The sequence below is a fragment of the Pygocentrus nattereri genome, chromosome 11 (assembly GCF_015220715.1).
Source record: "Pygocentrus nattereri isolate fPygNat1 chromosome 11, fPygNat1.pri, whole genome shotgun sequence".
NCBI classification, from domain to species: Eukaryota; Metazoa; Chordata; class Actinopteri; order Characiformes; family Serrasalmidae; genus Pygocentrus; species Pygocentrus nattereri.
The window spans coordinates 6,892,866-6,912,612 of NC_051221.1; the positions used below are offsets into that span (position 1 = coordinate 6,892,866).

A 19,747-nucleotide genomic window follows, 5' to 3' on the forward strand; every position below is an offset into this window, starting at 1 on the left:
GACATGAATAAAACTAGTATTTTGGCCAAAAATATGCTTCACCCATAACATTAGTTCAGTGCATTTAGCAACCACTTTATATGTGACGCTGCTAAATCGTTCACTGGCGTTCTGCTTAAACTGTAACTGCTGGGGCTTAAAACTGCCTGTAGTTGCAGAAACAAGCATATATATGAAGTCAAAGGCCTGAAAACAATGCAAACACGCACTACGTAGGAACACGCCTTTGTTTTACAAGCAGTTAATTGGCTTTCAGGCTAATTTAGTAATAAACAGAGTTATTAGGAACGTCTGTGTAGGAATGAAAGACGAATGCTGTGGCACACAAACAAAAAGCTGACTGCTAAAATGTCCCGATGGTTCAGATGAGTTGTAAAATGATTGAAATGTTTATAGTATAGTTACGTTTTCTCAAAGACACCTATAGCTGAATTCCAGATGGACACTTTTAAAACATCTTATTTTTTAAATATGTAAAGCACACGGACTGGAAACGGCTTGGGAACTAACTTATTTACAACAGCATGTGTTGCAGTCTGAATTTTCTCCTGTAAGGGGCGATGCTGCTCACTTTAGTCCATGGGGGAGATGGACTGTAAGGGGCGACGCTGCTCACTTTAGTCCATGGGGGAGATGGACTGTAAGGGGCGATGCTGCTCACTTTAGTCCATGGGGGAGATGGACTGTAAGGGGCGATGCTGCTCACTTTAGTCCATGGGGGAGATGGACTGTAAGGGGCGATGCTGCTCACTTTAGTCCATGGGGGAGATGGACTGTAAGGGGCGATGCTACTCACTTTAGTCCATGGGGGAGATGGACTGTAAGGGGCAATGCTGCTCACTTTAGTCCATGGGGGAGATGGACTGTAAGGGGCGATGCTGCTCACTTTAGTCCATGGGGGAGATGGACTGTAAGGGGCGACGCTGCTCACTTTAGTCCATGGGGGAGATGGACTGTAAGGGGCGACGCTGCTCACTTTAGTCCATGGGGGAGATGGACTGTAAGGGGCAGTGCTGCTCACTTTAGTCCATGGGGGAGATGGACTGTAAGGGGCGATGCTGCTCACTTTAGTCCATGGGGGAGATGGACTGTAAGGGGCAGTGCTGCTCACTTTAGTCCATGGGGGAGATGGACTGTAAGGGGCGATGCTGCTCACTTTAGTCCATGGGGGAGATGGACTGTAAGGGGCGATGCTGCTCACTTTAGTCCATGGGGGAGATGGACTGTAAGGGGCGATGCTGCTCACTTTAGTCCATGGGGGAGATGGACTGTAAGGGGCGATGCTGCTCACTTTAGTCCATGGGGGAGATGGACTGTAAGGGGCAGTGCTGCTCACTTTAGTCCATGGGGGAGATGGACTGTAAGGGGCGATGCTGCTCACTTTAGTCCATGGGGGAGATGGACTGTAAGGGGCGATGCTGCTCACTTTAGTCCATGGGGGAGATGGACTGTAAGGGGCAGTGCTGCTCACTTTAGTCCATGGGGGAGATGGACTGTAAGGGGCGATGCTGCTCACTTTAGTCCATGGGGGAGATGGACTGTAAGGGGCGATGCTGCTCACTTTAGTCCATGGGGGAGATGGACTGTAAGGGGCGATGCTGCTCACTTTAGTCCATGGGGGAGATGGACTGTAAGGGGCGACGCTGCTCACTTTAGTCCATGGGGGAGATGGACTGTAAGGGGCGATGCTGCTCACTTTAGTCCATGGGGGAGATGGACTGTAAGGGGCGATGCTGCTCACTTTAGTCCATGGGGGAGATGGACTGTAAGGGGCGATGCTGCTCACTTTAGTCCATGGGGGAGATGGACTGTAAGGGGCAATGCTGCTCACTTTAGTCCATGGGGGAGATGGACTGTAAGGGGCGATGCTGCTCACTTTAGTCCATGGGGGAGATGGACTGTAAGGGGTGACGCTGCTCACTTTAGTCCATGGGGGAGATGGACTGTAAGGGGCGATGCTGCTCACTTTAGTCCATGGGGGAGATGGACTGTAAGGGGCGATGCTGCTCACTTTAGTCCATGGGGGAGATGGACTGTAAGGGGCAATGCTGCTCACTTTAGTCCATGGGGGAGATGGCAACCCTTGGAGTAAAAAGCATAATAGAGTCCAAGCAGGGAGACCAGAGTGAGTGAATGGGAGTAAATAGAGGAAAGCATGTAATAATCGACTGGTACAGACTGGTATGCTATTCTTTTTAACAGTGAAACAACTGAAAATGGTCGATTCTCAGGCATTAGTCCAGCATAAATACCTTAATGACAATCTGAACAACTAACGTATCTCCCAGATGTAATTTAGCAAGCCAGAGTAGGTGCATTCATGTCAAATCAGCTTTATTGATAGCACTTTTTATTAATCTGTGAACTTCAAATTTACTTCACAAACCTATATGACAAATGATCACATGACAAAACGGCTTGCAGCAGGCAAAAAACCCAGAAAAGTGTCTGTAAGAGTGGCTTAAAATGCTGGTACGTGTAGCAGCAGCAGCAGTAACACTTCTTTGTGGTGGACTAAGTGGCTGGAGTTTCTACTCTTCGTTATTTCAGTGAATTATAATAGCCGTGATTTCGTCTAAACTGATTTTTGTAAAGTACTAATGCTAATGACGCAATGCGTGTGATTACATGCACTCAATAATTCAATCATAACTGGATTTCTGCAGTTATCAGATCATTCAAATGCTCACGTGAATCTTATTAAGAAATAAAGAGAGCTGGATTTTAGCTTAGCTCAGATTTCTGAGTCTGTGCATGTGCGAAAACAGACAGCGGTACCAGAAATAAGCGGACAGCGTTGCCGCGAGAGACACTGAAACCAAACACAAAATAATGGATTTAAATATGTTCATATTTTCAGGTAAAAATGTTTACGTCTCCTTCTGTGAGTTTATTGGCTGGTTATGAAACCCGATTACTGACCGACTTGTGTAGATCTGGAGTTTCACATTATCTGCTTACTCAATTGAATGTAGACGCGTTGATCAGATCACTGACAAAATCCGATTTTCTGCAGCTCTCCGATTATTAAGTGCAGGTAAAGGCGCTCGCTGTGGCACTAATGACCTGTTTCGCCATAGTTGAAGAGAAGAGCTGTAACACTTGGAAGAGCTTCTCTCACATCAAGGTTGGATATGACTGGCTTATGAGGTCTGATTCGATTGGCCAGGCTGGGCATTATGCTTTTCCCCAATGCCAAACAGCAGAGGATTGCCATCTCCACTTACATTAGACAGTCTCTGACATATTTGCAGTCACACCCTTGGAAATAAGAGTAATGTAGTTTTTTAATATTGCTGCTCAATATTACATTGTTTAATATGTGATTTTCATTAAATATTTCACTAAATGAGTTGTGAAGAGTGTGTAGCCCACATGATGATATAAAAATCACAGTGTAAGGGGTAGAAGTAAAAAATTAAGATGCATCAATGATCGTTTTGTAATCGTATGTTGGTGCCCTGAATCGAAATCCTGTCAAATTGGGAGGCACCTGGAGATTCCCACCTCTAGTGTGTTTGCATAGGAGTGTGTGTGTGTGTGTGTGTGTGTGTGTGTGTGTATATACAGCGAATAAGCATTTACTTTCACAATCTCTAGCTCTTCTACCATGTTTTGCTACTAGTATTAAACAGATTAGTATGAAGTACTGTTCACTTAATATGGGGACTTTGGCAAAAAAAGACTTTTCAGACGTATTCGCAATGCAGTCTTTATGAGTTTCTCCTCCCCCTGATTAAAAGCCCCTTAAGCCCATGTTCAGTCGTCCGCTCTACTGCAATGTACTCTGCTGTCTTTACCTATTTGGCTGGGACTTGCTGCGCGCAGCCTGTTCGCTTTAGGACTCTCATTACTGCCCACTGGACTGTTAACATGCTCAGCAAATAGCACTTGTTCATTCACCCGCTAGCGTAAGCCTGCTTGAGTTGAAGAAGACCGGTGGGTCGAAGAGGGTCCGTTTTGGTACGCCATTCTATTTTTGTGTGGAAGTTTTCACGTGGTGAAGTTTCTCTATGGAAATGTACTGCAAGGTCTCAATCAGGTCCTGTCCTGTCCAGCTGCAAAAGACTGCCCGCAGATCCAGCTCCTCACGATAACGTTGGGATCTTGTTTTTTGTACATAAACCGTAAATATTTTTAAGGGATGATCATCGTTTGTTTATCTATTTATTTATTTATTTGATTTTGTGTCTTTGTTTTGTTTTGTTTTGTTTTTTTAAACATAAGTTCGTATTATTTATTTGTCTATTTATTCCTTAGTTTGTCATTTGGTTGTTTACTGTTGCTGTACATTTCAATTAAGCTCCTGTAAGGTTCAGAACCTTGTGATTTTATTATTAATTATTATTATTATTATTAATATTATTTCCTCTTTTTTTTTCTCTCTGTTGATGTACAGAAGTCGTTCAATTGTGTGAATGATCATATACTTGTTTGAAAAGCCATCCAGGCTGATTAAGCATGACTGCATGGGTAACTCGAAATGTAAAGCAAATACAGGCACAACTTACGGTGTCTTCACATTTTTAAGGAGAAGTATATTCCGATCATCATTATTCTCAACAATATTCTTCTTATTTATTATGCGCTTTCTGCTGGTTTCTTCCACTTCTACCCGATCCTCGTTTGGTCGCTCATTGTGGTTTACTTTAATGAAGAACTGAAGCGTTTCATGAGTTATTTGTGATTCTATCTCTCGTATTTTTCTCTGAAACTGAGTTTTGGCATTATGACTTCCTGACCTACAGACAGTGTAAGCATGCCCCATGGGACGAATCTCTTTTTTTACTCTTGAATAAAATATGCATGAACCTTTTGCCTTTTCTACGGTGGTTTGAGTTGCTGTTAAATGCGTGAACACTTACACATGTACATAAACACGCAGGCTTCATCAGTGTAGCCCAATAATAAACTGACTAGACTGGGGGGGGGGGGCTTCATTACGTAATCAGGATACAAATAAAGGACCTGTGCTCTGTTGGTTACAGAGAAAAGGTATTAAGGTTATAAATCTACATGATAATAAAGATGGGAGTTTATATGGGGTTTTTTCAAACGACCAGTGCAACTAAATAATGTGCTGACCAAACCTGAGGGCGACTGAATATGTGTAACAGTGTTACATAAGAACCATTGCTGCTGAATACTTCAGGACCTCCCATGGACCCTCACAGACCAGATACTATTTCTCAGCACTGCAGTGATACTGATGTGGTGGTGGTGGTAGTGTGTGTTGTGCTGGTGCAAGTGGATCATACACAGCAGTGCTGCTGCTCTGTAATTAAAAAAAAGGGCCTGATCGATGTATACACACACACACACACACACACACACACACACACACACACACACACACACACATATATATATAGTTCAGATTATAAAGGGGTTTCTATGGCGGTTTTGCATTGATCAGTACGTTAAATGATGCGCTGTCCAGGCTTAGGTTGTAACATAATACACATAACAGTGTTACATAATCAAGACACGGAAAAGGTAACTATTCTATTACAGTTACAGAAAAAAGGTTATCAGAATATAACTATACATTTTATCTATATATAAATACATAATATATTACAAACACAGGGCTACATTAAAACCACTCTTGCCTAGTACTCCTGATGATTTTCTCCTCTCTGCAGCCTAAACTGTCACTTTGCGAGTAGCCATTGTTTATCCAACTGTGATTATTCGAATTGTGTCTTAGCAGTGTTATATTAGCCTCTAGCAGAAAGCCGTGCTTTCACTTCACTAGTTTTAATGACACGCAAGCTGTGGCTGCGTTTGAATCTTTTAAGACCTTCAGATGGCCTAGTCTTTTATTTAGATCATACAGTAAACCCTTCGGTACAAGTTGCAACTTGAAGCTTAAAGCCTTCCGTTGCTGAAGAGGCCTGTTTCCTCTCTTTCAGTGATGCACACAGAACCTAGTTCAGTGTCAACAGCTGCCCTTTGTGGAGAGCTTTAATATAATACATGCCTGATAATAATAGTTTAGGGTAATATGTCATTTATTTAATTTAGTCCAGACTACACTTATTCATATCTCATTATCTCATTCTTAAATGGTTCCAACAAAATATTTCATGACAATTTAAATGTCTCAAAATATGTATGCTTGGCACACACAGTGATTAGAGCACAGACAGTGGTTAATCACCTGTAATATACACTACTCACAAAAAGTTAGGGATATTTGGCTTTTGGGTGAAAATTTGGTGACGCTACAGTGATATTATGTCATGAAAGTAGGGCGTTTCGGTAGAAGCATGCGAGGGGGATTTCCTCATCTCAAACTATTTACTGAAACAAAAGCCAACAACTCGTACCCTTGAGCATCAATTACAGCTTGACAATGACGTTTCATGCTGTTCACGAGTCGACTCGTTGTCTGCTGAGGCATGGCGTGCCACTCTTCTGGAAGGGCGGCCCTCAGATCATTGAGGTTCTGGGGTGCAGAGTTACGAGCCTCTACACGGCGACTCAGCTGATCCCATAGGTTTTCTATGGGATTCAGGCCTGGAGAAACTGCAGGCCGCTCCATCTGAGGAACCCCAGTCTCCAGCAGCCGTTCCCTAATGACGCGACCTCGATGAGCTGGAGCATCGTCGTCCATGAAGATGAAATTAGGCCTGTGTTGTTCATGCAGAGGCACAATGACTGGATTAATTCAAGTATTAGTTATTCAAGTAGTTTGGGCTCGTCACTGTACCGTTCACAAAGTGTAGGGCAGTTCTGTATTGACTAGACACACCTGCCCACACTGTAACACCACCACCACCACCTTGTCGTTAAGCTCCTTGTTAGAGAACAGCAAGTTGTGCCAAAAGTACTGAAACATTGAACAGCTGGACATGTGCATTCAAAAGTTTCACCAATAAAGGTTCGAGTGCATTTTAGGTTCATCCTGAAATTTCACCTGAAAGCCAAATATCCCTAACTTTTTGTGAGTGGTGTATCTACTTGTTCAGCGCTGTGCTTTTCCTGTTTGTTGAAAAAAAAAATTTGCACTTGTTTTTTATGCAATTATATGACTTTAAAAAGACAAATAATCCAAAAAATAATAATCCATTACAATACAGTAAATGATCACTATTAAGATCTCATGAATAAACAGCCAAAATAAAAATAAAGAAGAAATGAATAAAGATGCTCCAGCTAAATATATGACATATTCACAATTCCATTTTTTGACACTGACTAATAAAAATACCAGTTTGACCAACAACTATGACTATTTCTGAGGCATCCTAAGCATTACGCCCTCCTCCAAGCACTCCTTCTGAATCCAGGCATTGAATGTCATCACTCTGGTACAAGAAATGAGTTTACTGAGTGCTGCAATAGCAGAAATACTGTCAGCATTTTGACCACTGCTTGGTTTAAGCACACGATTGTAGTGGCATCATCAACCTGCTCATTAACACTGAAAGCATAAATGGCAGAAATGACCAGCATATTGAAGGTGTGTTGGTCATTACTGTTCCTGTGTGCACATTTTTTCAATCACACACCACGTTTTGTGCATTCTGGTCAAGCAGCTGAGTTTTATATGTCCTGAATGATGTTTAGCAAGTGCTTTAGTCCTTGATTATGCTTTTTTCTTTTTTTTGTAATCTATATGCCCCTGCCCCCCACCATCCACAAGTGTGAAGGACTCAGTCAAAAAATTTGTCGTTAACATCCAGAACAGCAGTCCTGCCACCGCTACAAATGACAGTGATTTTCTTAGGCTTATGAAAATGGAGGGTTTTCTATAAAGGAGTTGTAGAATCTGATATGCAGACACGTGACTGCACACATCACTGGTAACCAAAGCCCACTGTGAACACAAAGCACTGCTTTCAAGCATCTTAATTGTTTATTGTGATTATTAGTGAAAAAAAAAATTAACATTAAAATGTACACTGTATCTCAAAGGGTTTCACTCACCCATCCTAATCAGTGAATTCAGGTGTTCCAATCACTTCCATGGCCACCGGTGTATAAAGCCGAGCCCCTAGGCCTGCAGACTGCTTCTACAGACATTAGTGAAAGAATGGGTCACTCTCAGGAGCTCAGTGAATTCCAGCGTGGTACCGTGATCGGACGCAACCTGTGAAACAAGTCCAGCCGTGAAATTTCCTCACTACTAAATATTCCACAGTCAACTGTCAGTGGGATTATAACAAAGTGGAAGCGTTTGGGAACGACAGCAACTCAGCCACAAGTGATAGGCCACGTAAAATTACAGCACCAAGTGCAAAGCAAAGGTTCGAATGCAGTGGAGTAAAGCGCCGCCACTGGACTCTAGAGCAGTGGAGACGTGTTCTCTGGAGTGACCAATGGAGTGGAGTCTCTGGAGTGTAAAGTTTGGTGGAGGGGGGATCATGGTGTGGGGGTGTTTTTCAGGAGTTGGGCTCGGCCCCTTAGTTCCAGTGAAAGGAACTCTTAAAGCTTCAGCACCAAGAGATTCTGGACAATTTCTTGCTCCCAACTTTGTGGGAACAGTTTGGGGAGTTTGGCCCCTTCCTGTTCCAACATGGCTGTGCACCAGTGCACAAAGCAGGTCCATAAAGACACGGATGAGCGAGTTTGGTGTGGAAGAACTTGACTGGCCTGAACAGATTCCTGAGCTCAACCCGACAGAACACCTTTGGGATGAATTAGAGCGGACACTGTGAGCCAGGCCTTCTCATCCAACATCAGTGTCTAACCTCACAAATGTGCTTCTGGAAGATTCCCATAAACACACTCCTAACCCTTGTGGAAAGCCTTCCCAGAAGAGTTGAAGCTGTTATAGCTGCAACATCATACTAAACCCTGTGGATTAAGAATGGGATCTCACTCAAGTTCATATGCATGTGAAGACAGACAAGCGAATACCTTTGGAAATATAGCATATTTCATCATATTTTAATTATTCACCCTTCCAGGTTGTACCTTACAGTGATTTTCCCATGATTAAGGGAATAGAGTGGTAGAATCACTGGAACGCACAGCCTTAGGTAGATTATTCCTTCAGTAAACAGTCTGTTAAAACTCAACATGTAAACACCGCTACTTAAACGCCACTGTTTGCTTTTACGTCTTGCATAATTTGTGATCTACCTCTTCTGTTAATAAAGTATAACATCTGTAAAGCTAACAGATTCCAGGATGGATCTCTGCAGTCCAGAACACCTAAAAGGACACACCTTGCGGTAAAAGGCTGAGAGGTAAGATGTGAATCAGCTGATTGTCACGATTGGCTCCTCCCACTCCATGTGCGTTTGTTTTGGTTCAGCCCCCTTGTTTGTTGACTCCACCCCTGATTGTTTTCTCCTGTTGTTTGCGTTGTTCTTCTGGTTTGTCTGTCATGTCATGTCAATCCATGTTGGCTATGTGAACCTGGACCGTTTGGACTATGACCCTGGATTTGCGTCCGCCTCCTCGCTCCCCGTTACACTGATGGGCACTTGAACACAGCGGGGAACAAAATGACAAACACAAATACAGCCTAGTATGTTCTTCACTAACAAACACTACAGATGAAGGACATTTATCATTGTCTGACCTCCGAAACTTTACAGTGTGCCTGTAATTTAACTGTAACTAAACTAGCTACTACACTGACTGACAGTGACTTAAATCTGCCTTTGTGGATCCATTTGTGACACAGTGGTAGATACAGTGTGTCAGAATAAATAAAAAAAATAATGGAACTGAGAAAACAGAAGAATTATTAATAATAGTTTAATAAAATGTGTTTGAGTGCAAATGTTATGTTGTGAAAAGGTTCAGAAAAAAGAATTATGTTTACGATGTTTTGTAAAACTTTAGATAAAAACTTTAGTGTAGTTACAATTTACACAGAAATGGAACATGTTTCTTTGAAGCAGCCCCCCCTTGGAAAAGACCACCTTGGGGCTACTGTCCCCCCAAGTGATTTGAGTTCAAGATCCTTTAGTTTAGATCTTTTAGATCTAGTTAAGACATCTCTCTGTTGCTAAGCAACAGCACAGTCACAACTTTCAATGACCTGAACACATAAGCTGTAGGAAAGCTTCTTAACTAGTGAACCTGGTGCAGCTAGAAAAAGCAAAAGCCACTGAAAACCTGCCTTCCGTTTCATCTGATTGGTCAGCAGGGGCGACAAGCCAGTATTCTAGGGGAGGTAAAGACAGTAAAGACTGTATAAGACTGTATAAAAATACAGTAAAGACTATATTTATTTTGAGAGTTTTTGTCATGTATTTGTGCTCTTATGGTGGAAAATTACACTCACGTATTCGTTCACTTGTACTTAGTTTACCCTGCTGTCACTTTTCTTGAAAAAGAGTTTTATCTTGTCTGCTTCACCCAAAAAGGAGCCTAAATGAAGGAGCATACATTCACAGAGAAAGACTATATGAACAATCCAAATGACTGTAGAGAACACAGATAATAAAGCCACAGATTGAAGGAACCTGACAAAATGGTAACAGCTGTATCTTTGTTGGGTGTCATGTCCCTGTTGGGCCGCACAGAAAAGTCCAAGTTCAAAAAGTTCAAAAGTTCAAGGTTGTTTTGTGATCAATGTTGAGTTGATGTTTCATAAACAGGTTTTTTTTTTTCTTTCTGAGCAAAAAATAAGAAGTGAATCTGTCCAATCAGTTTAAAATGCACTTTCCCTCCCTTCGTACCGGTCGTATGAGGGACTTCCCTGCCCTGAGAAGTGATACTGTCCAATGAGTTTGAAACAAGTTTTCCCACTTTTGACGGTCATATGAGGGAGGCATGGCAGGCCTGAATGTGCTGCTGTTGAGTGGGGGTTCTAATAAAGCCTCTGTTCTGTTGTGGTTTTATTCACTGTACTCATGTCTGGGTTTTTGTCCAGCTGGGTTGTTTACTGGCAGCCACTCTTAATCAGAAGCGCAGCGTTAGTCAAAAGTTTGGGGACTTCAGTGTCTTCAGATTGGTTGTGAGCAGAGTCAGCGGTATGTTTCCCCTTGAGCGGCTACTGGAGGACAAATCTGTTTAGACACTGAGCCAGACTGATGGTTAACGTCTGCCAGACTTGGAATTTGGTGGATCCTGGAAATTGTGTGTCATGAGAGTCTTACATGTGAAAGTGAAACTGAAAATTCACCTCAGCAAAATTAAAGAAGCGTGGGTATATGTGTGTGTGTGTGTGTAAGAGGGAGTGAAAAGGGTGGGGGCAGAACGAGATAGCGAAAGGGAGACGGAGAGGAAGAGAAAGAGAGAGTAGCGAGAGTAAAGTAGCGAGAAAAGAAGACAACAAAAGAAACAAAAAAGATACGTGACCTCCTGCTCATTGGCTCTTTAGACCTTCCACACAGGCAGGGCTGCACTGTCCGCTGTCTGGCTCTGATCGGTGGTGAGTCTCTACTCTCTCTTCATTTCTCTTCATTTATTTGTGTGCATTGTCTCTCAGTCAGTCCTGCATGTTAATTTTTAGATCTTGTCAAAATGTCCTCAGTAAATCGGAAGTGTTAGAGGAGCACTGGAGTGATACTAGACGTTTTTTGCCTTTCGTATATGTTACCTTGTCTCTATAGCCTGGGGATATTATTCATTTAGCTGTGTTTTCCAAATCATATGCCAGCTTACTACAGGCACCATGTCTTGTTTGGTTTTATATACCAAAATCAGCCATAGTCCATTTTTAAGTGACCATTTTTAACCCCCTCTTTATTTTTAGAGTTTTAGATCTAAACAGGCAGTTTTTGTTACTGGCCCTTTAAGACTGTATGTATGTATGAAAATGACTTCAGGTATGATTTAAATTAAATGTCCTTTACATACAAAATCAAACACTTTATTTGGATTGTTTATTTCCATGATAAGTGCTGTTCTTAAAGGAATGGTTTGGTAAACAAAAAAAAAAAAAGCAAAATAAGTCAAATGCACACAATTTTCCACTTACATCAGAAGAAATGCCTGGCACCCAAATGTTTCTTTAGTTTTAAACTATATTGCTAATAAACACTAGGAACCAAAAGTCTTTACTGAGTGCTTAGTTAAGAGTTTCCGACTGTCTGTTGACTAAATTTAATTACACTACAAATCCTCAAACCATGTCCTAACTAGTTACAGTTAACTAATGTCTAATCCGTCCGCGGGAATTTTCACCCATTCATCCAGAAGAGCATTTGTGAGGTCAGACAGTGATGTTGGACGAGACGGCCTGGCTCACAATCTCAGTGTGTGATGGGGTTGAGGTCAGGGCTCTGTGTGGGCCAGTCAAGTTCTTCCACACCAAACTCACCCAGCCAGGCCTTTATGGAGCTGCTTTGTGCACTGGGGCTCCAAACTGTTCCCACAAACCTGGAAGTATAGAATTGTCCAAAATGTCTTGGTCTGCTGAAGCATTAATATTTCCTTTCATTTGTAGGCCAACCCCTGAAAAACAACCCCATATCATTATCCCTCCTCCACCAAACTTTACACATGGCACGATGCAGTCAGGCAGGTAACGCTCTCCTGACATTTGTCAAACCCAGATTCATCCATCAGGCTGCCAGATAGAGGAGTGTGATTCGTCACTCTACAGAATATGTTTTCACTCACAGTTGATCGTGGAATATCTAGGAGCTTAGAATATTTGCTAAATGATAGTATTACACTCAAATTCAGTGAGCTCTTTATAACGACCAACTCTTTCACAGATGTTTGTAAAGGCAGGCTGCATGGTACTTGATTTTATATCCCTGTGGCAATGAGACTGAATGAAACACCTGAATTCAGTGATTAACAGGTGTGTCCCAATACTTTTGTCCGTATAGTTATTGGTGGAACTGCAGCTGAAATGCAGCTAGTGTTTTTAGTGATTTGACTTGTGTGATATAATTGAGGTGTAACCAATGGGGACTGCCAGGCAGCGCATTGTGAAACGTGCTAACATGAACAGAAAATTAAAACGACTTTCCGCTCGGATAGGATTGTGCTGCCGGCCTGATCTGGCTCATTCACATAGGGAATTTAGACCTTTTGGCAGCTGCTGTATCTCCCTGACCCCGAGCTGTGAATGTCAGCTTCATGTTGGACTTAAAACTGAGCTTATAATTAAAGCTGGAAGTTAAAATACAGAACGCAGCATTTAGTGTTTTTAGCTTGGTTGTCTTAACCAAAATGAATCAGCTCATGTTTTTGGCCTTAGTTATGGCAGATATTTATAGGTTTCCGTTGGTTTTCCCAACTCTTACATCTGCTGAGAGATTTATTTAGCAGCTCTAAAGCTTCATGTAAAAGCAGCTGATTTTGATTTAGAAATGTATGAAATCAGCCCCGGGTCTTCTGTAAGGTCACACAGACTTGGCGATGGGATTTGGGCAAGAGCGACATGGCTGGTTTAATTTAAATCCACAAACCAATCAAACAGAAGTGGATGACAAGTAAGGTTTACTATCATTTTGATAGATTGTGATACAGGCATTAAGCATCACAGGGTGCGGGACTGCTGGTGGGATGGTGTTTATTAGCAACGTTAGCCTTGTAGCTCCAGTGCTAAACTAAAAAAATCTAAGTTTGGATACCAAACACCTCTGCTGATCATCTATGACTGAGATGAGTGGAAAGTTCTGTACATCTCATTTTTCATTGAGCCGTTCTATTAAGCCACAAATAGGTTTTCACAATGCTTTACTTAAGATAAGAACAAAGTAGTCTGACTTCTGTTGTGCTGTTAGGATTTAGACAGAACAGGTCAAAGATCTCACTTTGTTTCTTCAAGCCAAGCTCTATAAAAGACACACAGGTGTGGATGCAGGGGAAGTGTATCTCCACAGCCACCTGTAGAACAGTTCCTGTAAGAGATCCAGTGGCTTTTTAAAGCCTTTGTACGCTGACTGGCAATGAAACCACGGTTATCCAACACCTGGAATTGGCAACTTGATTATTTTTTAATAAAAAAATGATACTGTAAGAAAGATGAGAGGTTGGGACTTCAGCTCAATATGAAGAAAAGAAAGGTTATGACTTCCCCACCGACGGCGAAGTGGTGGCAAATTTTACTTACTTGAATTAAAAATGTATTAATGTATTTAATTAATAAGTAAAAATATATACATATATATTCAAAACATATCGTCCACTCCCCAATCCATACAGGCCATATATGGAAACTAAATGGCAATAATAGCCTGTTTTGAAATAGTTGTGTTTGTGATTTCATTTAAAATAAAATAAAAAAAACATTTACATGTACTCACATATTCATTCTACAGCAGTGTAGCTCCGCCCATTCAAGTTATGGGCCTCTTGTCATTGAGGTGGTACACTCATCTCTATACCCTATAGTCAGGGAACATAATTGTACCATAACTGCACATTTCATAGTTTTATTTCATAACTTATTACTGTACAACTGTACATTGGAATAGTGCAATATTAGTGTATATTGTATAAAGTACTGTGTGAAGGTTTTAGGCATCTAAGGACATTTTTAAGCAATTTCCCTCAGCAGTGAGTTTATCACAATATATATTAGAATAAAGTCGTATTCATAATTCAAAGAAACAGAAAAACAATGAAAAGTAACAAGAATTTCTTGGGTCCATATTTTTCCTGGACACCTTCACAGAGACTCGTTAATATCATCAATTACATCATGAGCTCAATTTACTGAGCACTGATTGGTCAAACCAGGAGATGCTTTATAACTACATATAATACTGGACTTCCTCGAGGAGGAGAGGCTTGGAGATGGGTAAACACACACACCAACATCCAGAACATCACTGTTTATTACACACACACACACACACACACACACACACACACACACACACATATACATCATAATCATTATTAATTAATATTCTACAAATTTTGTTTATTCAAATATTAACGCTTTTCTCAGCAAATAAACACAGACTACACAAATAAATACACAGTACTTTATATGTGTATATTCAGAGTCTGTGTGTATATAATTATATATATATATATTTCTTCTTATATATCTATATATTTTTGTATTTAAATTCTATAAGGGGGCCACACGCCTGAGATTTTCTCCCACTTTCCACCTGTGTAAATGTGATGTGACAATAAACGTGATTTGATTTCATTTGTTTAACATTTGTTTGCTTGTATTTTCTGTCTTTTCTAGATTTGCCTGTTCTTTGACTACATTTCTGGATCACAATTTCACAAGTAAAGCCTTTTTCTCTTTTCTCATCTGCGAGCGTCTGAATCATTCTGGCATGTTACAAACAGAACCTTTGTTTCTAACAGTGTAAAGGATAAAGAGAGGTCATTTGGTGCAGAGTGGACAGTGGGGTTAACATACAAATACTTAGTAAAATCTAGGATACAGACCCTTCAACATAATGGACCTAATACAGTTAAAGTGGCACAGGTGTCCAGACACTTTTAGGGCCACTGTATATGAACCGGGGAGTGAATTGCATGTTCGCAAATGCTTTTTCCATGACATGGGCCCTTTGATGATTGTCAGCAATGGGAGCAGTAGTCTAGAAATATAGCCTGGCAGAAGTATTGTTACCATTAAACTGAAATGAAATCATTTGAAATGATTTTAGTTTTAAAAAAGCCTTTTTTAGTTACACCCCTTTAAAAAACAGTTTTATTAGCACAGAATGTTCAACAACCAACATAAACAAAGCCAAGCCCAAAAAAAGCAGAGCATGGGCAGATCAGCAGATTCAGTTTTACAGTAAATGGAAATAATTAATACTGTGAATCAGACCGATATCTGCTCTCATGTGCTGTCTCAGCAGATATCCAGCCATTAGCTCTACGTGGGTCTTGTGTAATTTGACCTTTGTATCCAATTCCCTTAAAGCTCGCGGATTCTTGGAAATCGCACTTGCAGTGTTCATGCATGTGACATCATCCGGCACATTAAGCAATATTTAAGCTGAAGGCAAACCTGCAGAACAGGCTGTGGCACGCTGCTGTGTGAGGCCTCAGATCAGTCACTGCTTTGTCATAGTTAAATCTATTGCAAATCAAGAAGGCAATGTCAACCAGGCTGCTGCATTTATAGGGTTTGTACAGAAGTTTGAGTTAAGTTAAGGCGGTCAACACATCCTTTACAGAGAACACACTTTTCACATTTCAATGCACTTTTACTGTTTATAATTGAGGGGGGTCAAAAATGGCCTGAGCACCAGGAATAACACTTCCTTAAACTCCAGTGTAGGTGTTATCCACTATGCTGTTTAACTGCATGGAACAGTAAGTTATATCTGTGTTTAAGAGCTCCACAGAGCCTGGTATTATCCCTTGTGTTTGACATAAACTTTAGCATTTTTACCTATTAGTGATATACACTTCTGTTTAGACAGGTGTTCACACAGGTGTCTACCCACATTCTTGTGGCTAGGGGGCAGTGTCCACACCAGAATGTTTAAAAACAATGAAACTGAAAAGTCTCACATTTTTGGTCTCTGTCCAAGATGTAATGTTGTAATACAGCCCCATTTGGGATGCTATGCAAAATATAAACAAAAACAGTTGTTGCTGCATCCAAACCTCCAAAACGCAAAAGAGGAAATCAGATATAAACAGGACCCAGAAATGCTGCCACCTTCTCTGGCCACACCAAAGCAAACACACATGGGCTAAACCAAAACAAGCTGAACACATGGACAGGCCCATCGTGACACCTCGCGCTTCTGCACCCCTGACTGTGTGGCATAGACCTACGCTCATTATTAAAAATGAAGCAAAGTGTCAGATACAGCTACGAAGAGGAGCACCAACCGAAATATTGTCTGTACGTTTGTCCATTTTTGTAGATAACAGTTATACAGGTCTATTTGAAATGACTTAACACAACACAGTTTAAGGCAAATGTGTGATATCTAGGCATGTAGTTAATTTAATGCTAATTAGGTAAAAAAAGAAAAAAAACTGAGGAAGCAACCTCTGGACACTCCCGTCATTTAGTGTTCGGGGCGGGTTGGGTGACTTCTCCCTGCACCCTTCCTTTAAGTGTTGTGTGTGCACTGTGTGCAGACAGAGGTGCTAATGAGAGATGAGTGTGTGGTTCCTCGGCCCCGGGGCTATGCTCCGGCCGTGTGTTCGGTGGTGTTGGGCCTCCTGTTGCTGGTGTTGATCAGCCTGCTGGACTCAAGCCTAATCAGAGAAGCTTCTGGACTCATCGCGTTCCCTCTGATCCTGGGTGCTGTACTGCACTGCCTGTGTCTGCTTACAGAGGAGTGGGTGTTCCATTCACAACAGAGGTGAGACAGACCTCAATCTGTGTGTGTGAGAGAGTGATAGAGAGAGAGAGAGAGAGAGAGAGAGAGAGAGAGAGAGAGACAGAGAGATTGATTATAAGCATGTCTATTGTTTCTCATTGTCAGGTATGGTGGGAGTGTTAAGCAGATGCTCCGGGCCTGTTTCAGCAGTTCTACTCTAGCTGGGCTGTGTGTGGTGTTTCTGGCGCTGGTGGTGGGAGGCGTCACATACACACCTAAGCAGTGGACACAGGTGGTCCTAACCTGTGCGTTATACCTGCTGCTCAAGACCCTCGGAGTGCTGGTAATGACGTCTGTCTGTCAAACACTGCAGCACATCAACACCATACAAAGCACACAAACACTTCAGCTCCTTGTTGCTCAATGTCAAGAACTGACCTATCTATGCTCTACAGGCGCATTCTGGCATGGCAACTGTTGATTGGTTCAACAGAAAAGTTGAAACTACAGAAAACCTTCCATTTAGACTAATGAGATGGGGCTGTATAGAAAAGCTCATAGTTTATTTTAGTCTTATGTTAGCATGTAGGCAAATCCTATAGTCTGTGTAGCTGTGTAGCAAGTTGCTTTGGAATTGAAGACTGAGTGAATGCATTTGTGGGCGGAGCATGGAGAGGACGCCTCTATCTATCTATAATCAAAAACTGATACCAACAGACAGAAACAGAAAGTAAAACCAACAACAGGAACTGTAAATGTTGGATTTACTGCCATAAATGGTGTCGTGACGAGTGAAATTATTTTAAATCAATATCAGAGGCGTAGTCAAGGGGTGGCCACGGGTGGGCAGGCCGACCCTGCAATGAAGCAAACCTTCCTTCTGGAAAGTGAGACAGCCATCAGTCGGCCTTCATTAATAAAGCATTAATCACACTTTATAGTATAAATCTGCCATCAGACTAGTTACTAATCGGTTATGAGGGTCTAACGTGGTATTTATTGATTAGTGTATCTTATTATGGAAGGTTCATTTACTCCATAAGCAGGTCCATAAAGAAATGCTGCTCTTTGAATAGGCCGTTCAATAGTAAGATGAGTTAACCTTTTAATATCCCAGGCTTATTACATACTAAAGCTTATTATTCAGTAACTGCAGGGAGTTCAATGCAAGCAGGCTGAGCTATTCTTAGGCGTAATAAAAGTTTGGTGGGCCCCAGCTGTTTTAAGGGGTTGACTATCAAAAATTAGTCAGCTATAATCATTTATGATGTTAGTTAATTACTTTTCACAGTAGAATACATGCATGTCGGTTCCTTTACACAGTATTGAGCTTTCCGATCATTAGACTCATGTATTACCTGTATTGAATGCAAACTGAGTGAATAACTTCTATGGCCTGATTTTTCTTCAGGTTAACATTGTGCACTTGCATTTTTTTGCCCTTTTTTGAGTCTCATCACTGGCCTGTTCTGCAGAACTCCTTAATGAGAACAGGTTGTGTGATGGTAGATCAGACACTGCGACGATGCCGGTTTTACTGCACTTGCTGTAAATGAGTAGTGGTGGGATATAATATCAGTGCTGTCGAATTTCCAAAATGGTAACTTTACAGTAGAAGGAAAAACATACCTAATTTTAATGGAAGGCAATGGAACTAGAATTTTTACCAAATTATTTTGTGCTGTTTCTTTTGGTTCATTCATCACGAAATTGATGCACAAACACTCTCTTCTGTTTCTCTGTCTTATTTTCTCTTATCTCTCTCTTCTTCTTCACCTTCTCGTTTTCTACTTTTTCTTCTTTCTCTCTTCCTCTGTCTTTCCTTTCTCTTCTGTTTTTCTCTCTCTTATTTTCTCTTATTTCTCTCTCTCTCTCTCTCTCTCTCTCTCAGGGTCCTGCGCCGGTGGAGATTTCAGAGGTTTGTGAGAGCAGGAAGATGAATGTAGCTCATGGTCTGGCATGGTCTTTCTATGTGGGCTACCTGAAGCTTGTCCTGCCAGGTACTTCACACACACTTCCACAACCACAGGGGGCAGCAACGTCCAACTTAAATCAGAATCACAATCACTTTATTGTCTAAATTCTCTCCAAGACAGTTATAAGGTACAGACCACATGGTCAAAGCACCACATCATCATCATCATCATCATCATCATCATGTGGTATTGTGTGTTTGAAAGTTTACACTAAAAGGTCTGAACTTTGGTACTGATGTGTCCGTAGAGCTGGAGAAGCAGGTGAGGAAGCACTACAGCGAAACTGGAGAGGTGCTGAGCTCCGTCCGTCTCCACATCCTGCTGCCCCTGAGCGCAGCAGCTACGACTAGACTGGAGGAGGTGGACCGTAACGTGCTCTTCCACCAGAACCTGCCTGAGCTTCAACTGGACCGGGCTGGAGTCAGAAGGAGGGTCTACAAGCACAGCATCTACAAAATCACAGACCAGAACAAAGAGGTGAGGACTGAAGACCACAGGACACTCGGCTCTGGTGACACTGTTTGCTGATTATCCTGGTGGGATTGAGAGGAGGGGGAGGAGATGGTGTGAGTTTTGGATTCTAGAGATATTTTAATTCTTTTTAACTGAATACAACTGACTTTTTCCCACTGCTCT

The 19,747-nt window shown here is 41.6% G+C and overlaps 2 protein-coding genes across 2 annotated transcripts in view; one reads left to right on the forward strand and one right to left on the reverse strand.

The window, feature by feature from the left end:
- Positions 1-514: 514 nt before the first annotated feature.
- On the reverse strand, positions 515-3,178 carry LOC119264344 (vegetative cell wall protein gp1-like). Its single transcript, XM_037542810.1, has 2 exons — positions 3,067-3,178; positions 515-2,082 (listed from the first exon to the last, which is right to left on the reverse strand). The coding sequence occupies exons 1-2, from the start codon at positions 3,176-3,178 to the stop codon at positions 515-517; spliced, it is 1,680 nt and encodes a 559-aa protein (XP_037398707.1).
- Positions 3,179-11,120: 7,942 nt separating this feature from the next.
- The window catches only part of sting1 (stimulator of interferon response cGAMP interactor 1), an 11,657-nt gene continuing 3,030 nt past the window's right edge, over positions 11,121-19,747 (forward strand). The window contains exons 1-6 of the mRNA XM_017709150.2: positions 11,121-11,341; positions 15,077-15,120; positions 16,951-17,177; positions 17,301-17,478; positions 19,027-19,135; positions 19,359-19,588. Of these exons, the coding sequence (XP_017564639.1) occupies positions 16,963-17,177; positions 17,301-17,478; positions 19,027-19,135; positions 19,359-19,588 (732 nt within the window). The 5' untranslated portion in view covers positions 11,121-11,341; positions 15,077-15,120; positions 16,951-16,962. The remainder of the gene's footprint in view (positions 11,342-15,076; positions 15,121-16,950; positions 17,178-17,300; positions 17,479-19,026; positions 19,136-19,358; positions 19,589-19,747) is intronic.

Coding starts and splice junctions, on each gene's coding strand:
- LOC119264344 (XM_037542810.1), bottom strand. CDS start 3,178: ATGCCCAGCCTGGCCAATCGAATCAGACCTCATAAGCCAGTCATATCC. Junction 2,083..3,066: donor CTTCAACTATGGCGAAACAG/GTCATTAGTGCC, acceptor TTTTACTCCAAG/GGTTGCCATCTCCCCCATGG.